Source organism: Mobula birostris, chromosome 6 (assembly GCF_030028105.1).
Source record: "Mobula birostris isolate sMobBir1 chromosome 6, sMobBir1.hap1, whole genome shotgun sequence".
NCBI lineage: Eukaryota > Metazoa > Chordata > Chondrichthyes > Myliobatiformes > Myliobatidae > Mobula > Mobula birostris.
The window spans coordinates 39,270,891-39,284,277 of NC_092375.1; the positions used below are offsets into that span (position 1 = coordinate 39,270,891).

The 13,387-nt window shown below is 39.0% G+C and overlaps 1 protein-coding gene across 2 annotated transcripts in view; it reads right to left on the reverse strand.

Moving 5' to 3' along the window:
- Positions 1-417: 417 nt before the first annotated feature.
- The window catches only part of cd247 (CD247 molecule), a 111,367-nt gene continuing 98,397 nt past the window's right edge, over positions 418-13,387 (reverse strand). For both annotated transcript variants that reach the window (XM_072260286.1, XM_072260287.1), the window contains exons 5-8: positions 12,527-12,568; positions 10,541-10,597; positions 3,109-3,144; positions 418-2,299 (exon numbers count right to left, since the gene is read on the reverse strand). In XM_072260286.1, the coding sequence (XP_072116387.1) occupies positions 2,216-2,299; positions 3,109-3,144; positions 10,541-10,597; positions 12,527-12,568 (219 nt within the window). In that variant the 3' untranslated portion in view covers positions 418-2,215. The remainder of the gene's footprint in view (positions 2,300-3,108; positions 3,145-10,540; positions 10,598-12,526; positions 12,569-13,387) is intronic.

Consider the following 13,387-nt stretch of genomic DNA (forward strand, 5'->3'; position numbering starts at 1 on the left):
ACATTGAAACATACAGTGAAATATCCTTGGATCATAGGGTGCCTTCTCCAAACAGCTGACTTGTATCTAGTTCATTTAGTAGAATATTATTTTGTTTGCCGTCAAACATGATTGAAATATTCATGAATACTTCTGTACTTTGTGGTGATTCATTGAATTATTAGCATGAGTTTAATATTGCAGTTGCAAAATGCTAACAAATAATTTTACCTTTTTTTGCCATAAAAAAGGTTAATGCTTATGCCTCATTATATGAATATAATTTATTCTGAGCAGTAGCCCACTCTACTTCCAATACCTCTTTATTAAGGTACCCCTGGAAAGGCCAAATGGCAAAGTGAACTTAACTTTAATTCTACAAGCCAAGCTGAGCTGCCTCAAACCATTAAAAAATATTAAGATTAAATTGTTCTTGAATTTTTATATAATTATGTCAATTAATTGCAAAAACTATGGAGGTTCTCTAAGTGCACTTGAAAAGAATGTAAACATTCAGGTCTGTCTTTATTTTTAATACAGAAAAGTTGACAGGCATTACACAAAACAGCTTAAATACATACAAATATGTAAAACTAAACAATGCTTAACAATATTTTCGAAGAAAATTATGTATCTCCAAATTGGTCAGGACTGCATTCTGGAGTGCTTGCTTGGTTTGTAATGAATGGACTTTTTTTTTTAAAATAGTGTGTTTTAACTGTATTTAGAAATCTGCTTATAACTTCTCTTTGGTCCAAATATGCTGATATTATGATGATCATGGTCTGATTACTTCAACAATGATTGTTAGACACAGAGGACCTGGTTTACAAAAGCAACTAGAATAACAAATGCCTTTTACTGGCATTAAGGTAAGTGATAACAGCTATGGTTACCATTTACTTTTTAATTGCTAAAGTACAAACTATTTAAAAACAAAATTTGATTTGGTGTATTTTTATCCTTGATGATCATTATAATTATAGAATGTGACAATATACAAAGAAACCAAACGGGCCAGGTTCCTGAAACGCCTTGCTGCATTCCACCAGAAGTATTTATTTCTTGTCAATGTTGAATTAATTTAATTTCCACCATCATTTCAAGCAATGCACTCCAGATCATAGCAACTTGTTTAAATGTGGACACACAAGCAAACAAGCCATTCTGTTTTCTTTTACTCCTATGTATGTATACTGTACTTGTATTGAATGCATAGATAACAACTGTACAAAATTTGCCCATAGATCCATGATTAGTAGAAAATATTGACATAATACAAAGGCACATAAATAATCTAAATTTTAAAAGGACTTAGATTATAATGAATTAATGCCTTTCTAATCACCCTGTTATTTTAAATAAATACATTTATCAAGAGTGATTGTAACTTTAAGCCTAATTCACACACAAAATGCTATATAAAAGTGGGAATTAAAATAGACTTTTAATCTTGGTGGAAACTTAATGATCAGCATTGAAGTAACTTCTGCCCAGCACCAAATAATGGTGATCTATTATATACTCCTGGGATTTAAAGGTGTAAATCAATCAATAGTTTCACCCCCCCCCCCGCCATTTTACTTCTTACAATAGAAAGTTAACTAAAATTGATTTCTGCTTGGTAAAACTATCTTTTAACATGCAGCAGTTTGCTTAAAAAAAAACTTTTTGTAGTATTACTGAAACTCATGCAATTCTACAGAGATAAGTGATTCCCCTTGTTCATTAGAAAAATGTTTAACTATAAAAAATGCCTCTTTGCAATATTATTTACATGATTCCTTGTCCACATAATTGCCTTTTAAAACTCAATTTTTTTAAAATGCCCTAATTCAATTTCTATGCACGCTATTTCCATTTTGAAGCTACTTTCTAAATGCCTTATTGCCCACTTAGATGTAATATATTCTTATCTACAGCTTAACATTTCATTTTGATTTAATAAAAAATGACTCTTAAACATTAAGTAACCTACATTTCTCAAATCAACTGTAGATTAAATCAAACTGGGTGGTATTTTTTAAAGGCTAGTAAACAGAAGTTGGCACCATTTCAGTCAAACAGTTTCACATATTTCAATAATGCATATTCATAAGAGTTTAAATATTTGGAAGTAAATATTGCTGGGAACAATTTTCAATTTAGCATTATCGTTTATGTTGATGAAATTGAGTTAATCCTGAAAGGTTATCACTGTGGGTTGTCTTGATCTTATATTATCAGTTCCAGATTCTCAGCGACGAGGAGGTGGAGGCACGGCTGATAATGGCTGCATTTGCAGTTGATCGTATGGGTCTTGTGTTGCTGAAGTCAGTCCCTGCAAAGTAATTCCACTGAAATTATTATCTTATCATGAACATCACAAGGAAGTATTCTACTCCATTTTTCCTTGGAGATGCACTGCAAATCGTCTGGGAAACCATTTTGTAAAATAAACGTCATAAAACCCTGATTTTCTACCAGCTAGTCTCTGGTGCAATTTGCCTTCTAAAACTGCAGAATAACAAATTAATTAAAGATGTTTGTATTTTTAACTATTCTTCATATAAGTGGGGAGATATGAAGAGGTCAAGTGTTCCCACCAACCAGTCATGTAAGAAAATATCTAGTTTTACCAAAATTTGTGTGTGATGCGTTCAGCAGTTATTGTTCAGAAATAATAATATGCCTATAAAACAACTTAGAGGTTTTTATAACATTAAAGAACATTTAATATTGCTTTATAAGACATTAATATATGTGATGTAAAAATCTGTTTGAAGAGATTAAATAATTTGAAAGATGGGTTGAAGTTGAAGAACACTTAGAGGGAGATAGGATGGTTTTGAAAATGGATTATGTTAAAATTGAAGCCAAACTATACACAGTCATAGTAAGGTACAGTACAGAAACAGGCCCTTTGGCCCATCTAGTTCGTGCTGAGCCATTTAAACTGCCTACTCCCATTTTACTGCACTGGCACCATAGCTCTCCATACCCCTAACATCCATGTACCATCCTTTGAAGCACTGAATTTATGATCGAGTGTCTGCAAGTGAGGGTACAATTAGTGTTTTGGGTGAGCTTGGGGTTAATATCTGCAGCATGTCACTTTTCCCCACAGAAGACAACTTGCTTCTCTCCTACCTGATAAATGTCGTTTCCTCCTTTGCCTCTTCGTTTCTGTTGGGTGTTAAAATATGCAAATTATTTCTAAAATACACATTAAATAGGCGCACATTTCAAGCACAGTGAATTTTGTCAAATTGTTATTCCCCACAGTATCTTGCTTGACATGAATATCTGTCAGTGTGCAACGCAGATATGCTATTGTTAAGAACTCAATTCCATCTCTTGCCCTGGAAATGACTTAACAGTTGATTTTTGATCCCTCTGTGCTTTTTCTGCAATTCTAAGTGTTTGGGATTCATTTTAGTTTTTTTTTAAAGGTCACAGGACAAAGAATGCAAGGAAAACATGCCCTTTGGCCCACTTAGTGTGTGCCAAACTATTAATCTGCCTAGTCCCGATGACCTGCACCTGGACCATAGCCCTCCATACCCCTCCATCCATGTACCCATCCAAATTTCTCTTAAATGTTGAAATGAAACCCACATTCACCACTTCCATTGGCATCTCGCTCCATGCACTCATCACCTCTGAGTGGTGCTCCCTCGTGTTCTCCTTAAACATTTCATCTTTCACCTTTAACCCATTACTTCTACCTTTAGTCTCACCAACATCAGTGCAAAAAGCCTGGTTGCATTTACTCTGTCTATACACCTTATAATTTTGTATACCTCTATCAAATATGCCCTCTACGCTGTGGGGAATAAAGTACTAACCCTATTCAACCTTTCCCTATAACTCAGATCTTCAAGTCCTGGCAAATTTCAATTGTATTGATATCTTTCCTGTAGATAGGTAACCAGACCTGCACACAATACTCCATAGGCCTCATCAACATCTTATACATCTTCAACATAACATCCGGACTCTTGTAATCAATACTTTGATTTATGAAGGCCAATGTAGCAAAAGCCCCATCTACCTGTGATGCTACTTTCAAGGAATGCTGGATCTGTATTCCCAGATTATTCTGTTCTACTGCACTCCTCAGTGCCCTATCACTCATTGTGCAAGTCCTGACCTGGTTTGTCCTCACAGAATACAACTTACATTTGTCTGTATTAAATTCCATCTGCCATTTATCAGCCCATTTTTTCCAACTGGTCCAGATCCTGCTGCAAGTTTTGATGTCCACTACACCCCCAATTTTGGTGTCATCCACAAATTTGCTGATCCAGTTTACCACATTATCACCCAAATGATTGATACAGATGGCAATCAACAACAGACCTAAGCACTGATTCCTGCAGCACACCACTAGTCACAGACCTTCAGTAAGAGTGGCAACATCTACCATTTTGGCTTCCCCTGCGAAGCCAATGTCAAATCCAATTTACTACCTCAACTTGAATGACCAGCAGCTGAACCTTCTTGCCCAAACTACCCTGCAGGATCTTGTCAAAGCCCTGCTAAAGTCTATGCACACAACATCCACTGCCTTGCACAAAGACATGTTGACCATCCCTAATTTATCCTTGTCTATTGAGATACTTATACTTCTGGTCCATTGGAATACTTTGCAATAGCAAACCCATTGTCGATGTCAAGCTCACTAGATTATAACTTTCTGGCTTATTCTTAGAGCCTTCCTTAAACAACAAAACAACATTAACTATCCTCCAATCTTCCAGGAACTTACCCATGACTAAGGATAATTTAAATATCTCTGCTAGGTCCCCTACAATTTCTACACTAGCCTCTCATTTCTTCACCCTATTTTTTCTCAAGAGAGAAAACACTTCCTCTGTAATCTGTGTATAGTCCATGACCTCACATCTATATGCATCTTCTGTTTAAATACAGATGCAAAAATAAGGTCTGTATCTCTTCCAGTTCCATGCATAATTGACCACTCTGATCTTTCAGAGGACCAATTTTGCCCCTTTCTATCTTTTTGCTCTTAATACTCCTGTCTCCTGGAACAACCTCATTCTTCTTTTAGCCCTCATTTACTCCTACTTGCCTATATGTGCTGTGCACCTCCTGTTTAACCAGGGACTCAATACCTCTCGAAAGCCAAGGTTTGCCAAACCTGTTATCCTTGCCTTTTATTCTGAAAGGAACATACAAACTCTATACTCTCAAAATTTCATTTTGAAGGACTTCCACTTGCCAAGTTCATCTCAACCAGAAAACAAGTTGTCCAGATCCGTACTTGCCAGATGCTTTCTGATACCATCAAACTTGGTCTTTCTCCAATTTAGTTAAATCTGTCCAGGATGTAAATCTCGAGTCTGACCCTTATTCAGGAATGGCTGAGATGTTTGCATTTCAGGAAGGCTGTTCTCACTTTAATCTGCCATCTGTCTGAACTGCAAATGCTGAACTTGGCAAGTAACAATGCCAAACTGCTGGAAACGTCAACTGTACTCTTCCTAGATGCTGCCTGGTCTGCTGAGTTCCTCCAGCATTCTGTGTGTGTGATTGGATTTCCAACATCTGCAGGTTTTCTCTGTTAGTGCCCATCGATTCCTTTCAAACAGGAATTGGGAGGTTTTTGCATTTTTCTGCTGTCTTCTACTGCAAAAAGGCAGTTGCTGAGGCTCTCCGTTCAAAGAGAACAAACTTCAAGTCTTTCATTAGAGATCTGAAGTACAGATGTGGAAAACTGAAATGAAACTAGAGATGGCTGAAGATAGGTCAGAAAGCTATATAGAGGTAAACGGAGTCAATATTTTACATCATATGTCAATGATTTAGATGGTGACTTTGTTGCAAAATTTGCAGACGGTACAAAGATAAATAGACAATAGGTGCAGAAGTAGACCATTCGGCCCTTGGAGCCTGCACCGCCATTCTGAGATCATGGCTGATCATCTACTATCAATACTCGGTTCCTGCCTTGTCCCCATGACCCTTGATTCCCCTATCCATAAGATACCTATCTAGCTCCTTCTTGAAAGCATCCAGAGAATTGGCCTCCACTGCCTTCTGAGGCAGCGCGATTCCACACCTCCACAACTCTCTGGGAGAAGAAGTTCCTCCTCAACTCTGTCCTAAATGACCTACCCCTTATTCTTAAACCATGCCCTCTGATACTGGACTCTCCCAGCATCTGGAACATATTTCCTGCCTCTATCTTGTCCAATCCCTTAATAATCTTATATGTCTCAATCAGATCCCCCCTCAATCTCCTTAATTTCAGCGTGTACAAGCCCACTCTCTCTAACCTCTCTGCGTAAGACAGTCCGGACATCCCAGGAATTAACCTAGTGAACCTACACTGCACCTCCTCCACAGCCAGGATGTCCTTCCTTAACCCTGGAGACCAAAACTGCACACAATGCTCCAGGTGTGGTCTCACCAGGGCCCTGTACAAATGCAAAAGGATTTCCTTGCTTTTGTTCTCAATTCCCTTGGTAATAAAGGCCAACATCCCATTAGCCTTCTTCATTGCCTGCTGCACTTGCTCATTCACCTTCAGAGACTGATGAACAAATACTCCTAGATCTCTTTGTATTTCTCCCTTACCTAACTCCACACCGTTCAGATAATAATCTGCCTTCCTATTCTTGCTCCCAAAGTGAATAACCTCAAACTTATTCACATTAAACGCCATCTGCCAAGTTTCTGCCCACTCACCCAGCCTATCCAGGTCACCTTGAATTCTCCTAACATCCTCATCACATGTCACACTGCAACCCAGCTTAGTATCATCAGCAAACTTGCTGATGTTATTCACAGTGCCTTCCTCTAAATCATTGACGTAAATTGTAAACAGCTGTGGTCCCAATACCGAGCCCTGTGGCACCCCACTAGTCACCACCTGCCATTCTGAGAAACACCCATTCACTGCTACCCTTTGCTTTCTATCCGCCAACCAGTTTTCTATCCATATCAATATCCTCCCCCCAACGCCATGAGCTCTGATTTTACCCACTAATCTCCTATGTGGTACCTTAGCAAATGCCTTCTGAAAGTCAAGGTACACACATCCACTGGATCTCCCGTGTCTATCTTCCTGGTTACATCCTCGAAAAACTCCAATAGATTAGTCAAGCATGATTTGCCCTTGGTAAATCCATGCCGGCTCGGCCCAATCCTATCACTGCTATCAAGATATGCCACTATTTCATCTTTAATAATGGATACTAGCATCTTCCCCACTACTGATGTTAGGCTAACAGGGCGATAGTTCTCTGTTTTCTCCCTCCCTCCTTTCTTAAAAAGTGGGATAACATTAGCCATTCACCAATCCTCAGGAACCGATCCTGAATTTAAGGAACATTGGAAAATGATCACCAATGCATCTGCAATTTCCAGAGCCACCTCCTTTAGTACCCTAGGATGCAGACCATCTGGACCTGGGGATTTGTTAGCCTTCAGTCCCATCAGTCTACTCATCACCGTTTCCTTCCTAATGTCAATCTGTTTCAGTTCCTCTGTTACCCTATGTCCTTGGCCCATCCATACGTCTGGGAGATTGCTTGTGCCTTCCCTAGTGAAGACAGATCCAAAGTACTTATTAAATTCATCTGCCATTTCTTTGTTTCCCATAACAATTTCTCCCAATTCATTCTTCAAGGGCCCAACATTGTTCTTAACTATCTTCCTTCTTTTCATATACCTAAAAAAAACTTTTGCTATCCCCCTTTATATTCCTAGCTAGCTTGCATTCATACCTCATTTCTTCTCCCTGTATAGCCTTTTTAGTTAAGTTCTGTTGCTCCCTAAAAATTTCCCAATCATTCGTCTTCCCACTCACCTTAGCTCTGTTATACTTTTTTAATGCAATGCTATCTCTGACTTCCTTTGTCAACCACTGTGGCCACTTTCCCCCCTTTGAATCCTTCCTTCTCCGGGGGATAAACTGATTTTGCACCTTGTGCATTATTCCCAAGAATACCTGCCATTGCTGTTCCACTTTTTTTTCTGCTAGGATATCTGACCAGTCAACTTTGGCCAGCTCCTCCCTCATGGCTCTATAGTCTCCTTTGTTCAACTGCAATACTGACACTTCTGATCTGCCCTTATCCCTCTCAACTTGCAGATAAAAACTTATCATATTATGGTCACTACCTCCTAATGGCTCCTTTACTTCAAGATCACTTATCAAATCCTGTTCATTGCACAACACTAAATCCAGAATAGCCTTATTCTTGGTCAGCTCTCGTACAAGCTGCTCCAAAAATGCATCCCGTAGGCACTCTACAAACTCCCTATCCTGGGGTCCAGTACCAACCTGATTTTCCCAGTTCACCTGCATGTTGAAATCCCCCATAACTACTGCGACATTTCCTTTGCCACATGCCATTGTTAACTCCCTATTCAACTTGCACCCAATATCCATGCTACTGTTTGGGGGCCTGTAGATAACACCTATTAGGGTCTTTTTGCCCTTACTGTTCCTCAGTTCTATCCACACTGACTCTACTTCTCCTGATTCTATGTCCCCCCTTGCAAGGGACTGAATCTCATTCCTCACCAACAGGGCCACCCCACCCCCTCTGCCCACGTTTCTGTCCCTTCGATAGCACGTATACCCTTGTACATTCAATTCCCAGGTCTGATCCCCCTGCAGCCATGTCTCCATTATCCCAGCAGCATCATAGTTACCTATTTGCACCTGAGCTTCAAGCTCATCGGCCTTATTTCTGACACTTCGCGCATTCAGATATAGAATTTTTAACCCATTTCTCCTCTCTCTGTTTAAATCGCTACCTATTGTGCATAACCCAGCTCCCTGAACTCTCACCGGGCTATAGGCCCCTTGAATTTTGTTGTCCTTCTTAAATTTACTTACTCTTTCTGCACAGATAGGTGGAGGGGCAGGACATTTTGGAAAAATAGGCTATTGAAGTACTTGCTCACGGTAGGTTAGTGTGATCAGTAAGTTGTAGATATAATAATCCAAAAATAATCGTCAACGCTCTTGCATAGAGAATGAATTTTCAGTCAGATTTCTTGAAATTAATCTTCTTTCCCAATCATAAATTTTAAAATCTCACAAGCAAACATAATAAATTTCCTCTAAAGACAGATTTGGAGAATGGGCAAAGAAGTGGCAGATGGAAACAGTGTCGATAAGTGTATGATCATGCACTTTGGTAGAAGAAATTTTCTAAATGGAGAGAAAATGCAAAAATCTGCGGTGCAAAGGAATTTGGGAGTCCTTGTGCGGGGTTCCTTGAAGGTTAGTTTGCAGGCTGAGGCTGTGGTAAGGAAGGTAAATGCGATGTTGGTATGCATTTCAAGTGGACTAAAATATAAAAGCAAGGATGTAATATTGAGACTTTATAAAGCACTGGTGTGGCTCCACTTGGACTATTGTGAGCAGTTTTAGGCCCCTTAGAAAGGATATGCTTAGGTTGGAGAGGGTTCAAGGGGAGTTCACAAAAATGATTCTAAGTCCGGAGTTCACAGCCTCAGAGTTAGAGGGGCATTCTTTTAGAACAGAGATAATGAATTTCTTTAGCAAGGGAGTGGTGAAACTGTGGAATTTGTTTCCACAGGCAGCTGTGGAGGCCAAGTCTTTATGTATATTTAAGGCAGAGAATGATTGGTCAGAGCATGAAGGGACAGGTGGAAGGCAGGAGATTGGGGCTGAGAGGAGAAATGGCAGAGCAAACTCAATGGGCCAAATGGCCTAATTCTGTTGCTATATCTTATGGTCTTATAATATTTCAAGTCATCAAAACATTGAACTTTCAATTCACCTTTAGTAATTTTTTTTTTGTTCTTCATAGACAAGCGTCCGTGAAGCTTGGTCAGGTACCAAAAGGTAGCTTGTACACTTCCTCTTCTCGCCCTCCCCACTTTTATTCTAGCTTCTGCCGCCTTTTCAGTCCTGATGAATGGTCTTGGTCAAAAGTATCCACTGTTTGGTTTCTTCATAGGTGCTACCTGACCTACTGGTTATTTTCAGCATTTCCTGGTTTTATTATATTCCTTCCCTTTTGATAGATATTAGTATGCATGTTATGTGCCAGTTGTCAAGTCTTTTTCTTATTAGAACAAAGAGGGATTCCATTCCATCCAATTACAGTGAAAGACCAAACTGATCCAGCAATCCATTGGCCTTGAGCTGCCCCGACAAAATATTAGAATGTCAAGGTCCTTGCAACTTCCACCCTATGCTATTTAGTTGTACTGGTTACCCATGAGGTTTTTACTTAGGGCATCATTTGACAGTCATGATATTAATAATGGCTGTATGCATGTCCATGGGAAATGATCTGTATAATATTATAGTCTTGATCAGAGATGGAATATTTATCCACTTGATAGATGGTCCTGATTTATTTTGCCACTCACTAATGTTTCCTTGGTGGACATAGTTTTCTCAGTTGATACCATATGCAGTCGTTACCACTTACAATTAATCTGCTGCATAGTGACCTAAAGAAATTTCTACATACAGAATAAATGAAAATTGGAACTAATGTCTGGATGTGGTGATTTACAAGAAGTTATAATAAGCAGCTGATAAATTAAGTCATGTTCACCATACCTGTTGGGTTGGTTTGAGTTCACCATAAGGTTCACTTCTGTTCTTGGTATTCAGTTTCTGTAAACAAAGTAAAATTTATCTTAATTAAAATATCTGAGTTACAAATGAATTTACTTATCAAAGCTGTTCTGTAACCAAACTTCAAGTGAAATGAACAAGAAGCATAAGCGTGTTTGTTCTGCAAAATTTAATCCCTCCTGCTTAGTATTTTTCTCAAGTGTAATACTTATTTAAAAAAAAACAATGCATTCTGATATGCCAATGGACTAAAACCTGGAATCTCATCATATTGATAAATTATATTATTAGAGTTCATACCATAATAGTTTTCTTAAAAATATGTTTTGTGGTGGGGAGTGCGATTGATTAACAAATTCTACCAGTCTCCTAGTAGCTGAAAGCTCTGCAGGGCAAAAGGAACAGACAAGCTCATCTGGTCTCCCTGTAATTCACTCCCTGACGAGTTTTCTTTTTCATCCACAAGAGTCTGACCATCATACAATTGACCACTTTTTTCCAGTGCAGAAGAGTATCTCCCCAAATTGCTGTGAATACTATCTATCTCAACGCACAATGCACGCGATATTTGCAATATCAAGAAAAAGAGAGCAGCATCGACAATGAATGTACCCTTTTTAATTCACAAAGGCCTGTGACTTTCTTTTTTATTGACAGTTAAAGTATCCAATTTGGTTGTCCTCAAACCTCAAACAAAACTATAAGCTCCCTAGGCTCAAGGAAGGTCATATTCTTCACTCAGGCATTTTTTATCGATATATCTCACCACAAAACTACACAATACCTCCACAACCAACTTCCTCTAAAGTAGAGCTGATCCACAGCACGTGTAGAAACTGTTCAACCTACTTTATCTTCACAGCAAAACCTTAATCACAATGACCTCAGTCACACAGTGCAGAACCAAGATGATGCTTGCACATGCATACAATTGGAGAGCAACTCAAAGTACACTTGTGAACTGATGGATCTGCAAAGGTAATAGCCTTCATTCCACCCACACTCCACCCCCATATTATTAAGGGTCCAAACCTTGGTAAATATGGACCACTATTTTGCTGTCAAGAATATCTTCTCACTGAGGGCGATACAAAATTTTTCCCCATTGTATTAGGACACAATTTGGCTGTCTGAGGGAAAAGTAATGGAAAATCATGAATGTTTCTGGTCTATCATATAGTAGTGTTTTTTTCACGAATACCTGTGTAGTTATACTGTCAGGGTGAGTGAAGCAACATCCCCAGATTTGAGCTTTAATTACACTCAGCTAGATGTCATTCACCTTTCCTACGCTAGAGTCCTGAACTAAGCACAGTGAGCTCCATCACAACAACAGATTAGCAGGAGGACAGAAATGATTCAAGGCCTTGAAAAAAATGAAGCACCTATTCTTGGTGATCCCTAGTCAATGACTAACCCAAATGAAGAAAGAACAGCCACCATGGTATTGAGAGCCTTGAGACTGAGTCTGGAGCATATGGAAGCCCAGGAACGACATGGGAAGTATTGCACCTTCTCCCTTGTTACCATCACACACCTGCTCCACTACGGATCTCACATTAACTTTATCAGTTATCTCATAACTGGAGTGGAAGGAAGTTAGCTTTTACACAGAGGAACTACCTAAGAAAATAATAATTTCCAGATTTTCCAGTCATCACTGGAAAATACTGCAGGCAAGTTTCCCAATTTAGATGTTCTACCCACATCTGCTGGGGACTTCGTAGCAGGAAATAGATTCTACATTGCAACACATAGTGGAATTCCACGTAGCTAGGAATCAGGTGTTTAATCCATCCCCAGCTGGTGGATTCAGCTGCTACTCAGAAGAAAACAAGTTCATCAACTTCTATTGCACATGATTCACCTGGCACAAACTTGAAGTGCCCCCTCCCATCAAACAATATTAATAGCAAAAGGGTTTTGCTTTTAAAACAAAACTAAGGTCAGACATCATACATTACTTACAGAATAGGTGTCACTAGTAGCTGCAGCATTACTTCTTTCATTCTAAAAGAGAGCAAAATGAGAATTGGTGTAGAAAACCACACTGTTTTATTAATTAAAGACCTTGTACCAGCAAAATTAGATAGGACTGTGTGATCAAAACTTTTTCCTTAGGTGAACAACTGCCTGATCGGCCTTTTCAGTTGGTTAATTCCATTTAATGGGTCTTTCATGGTCCTAAGACCTCAGATTTGCACATTAAGTTTAAAACTGCTTTTCAAATGATGCCACGGAAGATATGTGAAAGATAACTCACAAAAGCAAGTTTGAAATTCTGTGTGCATAGTGTTGCCAATAATCATCTACAGACATAAGAGGCAGGTTGCAGTGGAGAGTATTGACCTCACTGATAAAGATTCTGGCAGTTTCTGTAAGTCACCACTGGGAGGAACCCTCCAAATAGTTCAAACAGCATGCAGGCCCGACACAAGTTCAGACATGACTGTAACTTTAGGACTACCTGATGAAAGTAAAGTCACCATACAGCATTGTTCGTCAGCATATAATAGAATGTAATCTGTAGGTCCTTGATATGGCTGATATATGTACTCGTTGAGTTTAAACCTCTGTACTTAATTTCATGTCCACAGAGCTCTACTGTTTGGGATTCCAAAGAAATTTCTTACCTCACTCTATATGAGTGATTGCTTCCTCCAAAACAAAGCTCCCCAGTAATGGAAACATACTCTCAGCTCCTTTGTCATTGAGGTTCTTCAGAATCAGTGATACTTCTGTAATTCTTCCAAACTCCAGAAAATATGAACTTAATCTGTCTTCACTCATAACGTAACTTCTCCATACCCAGAAACAATTCTAGTAACC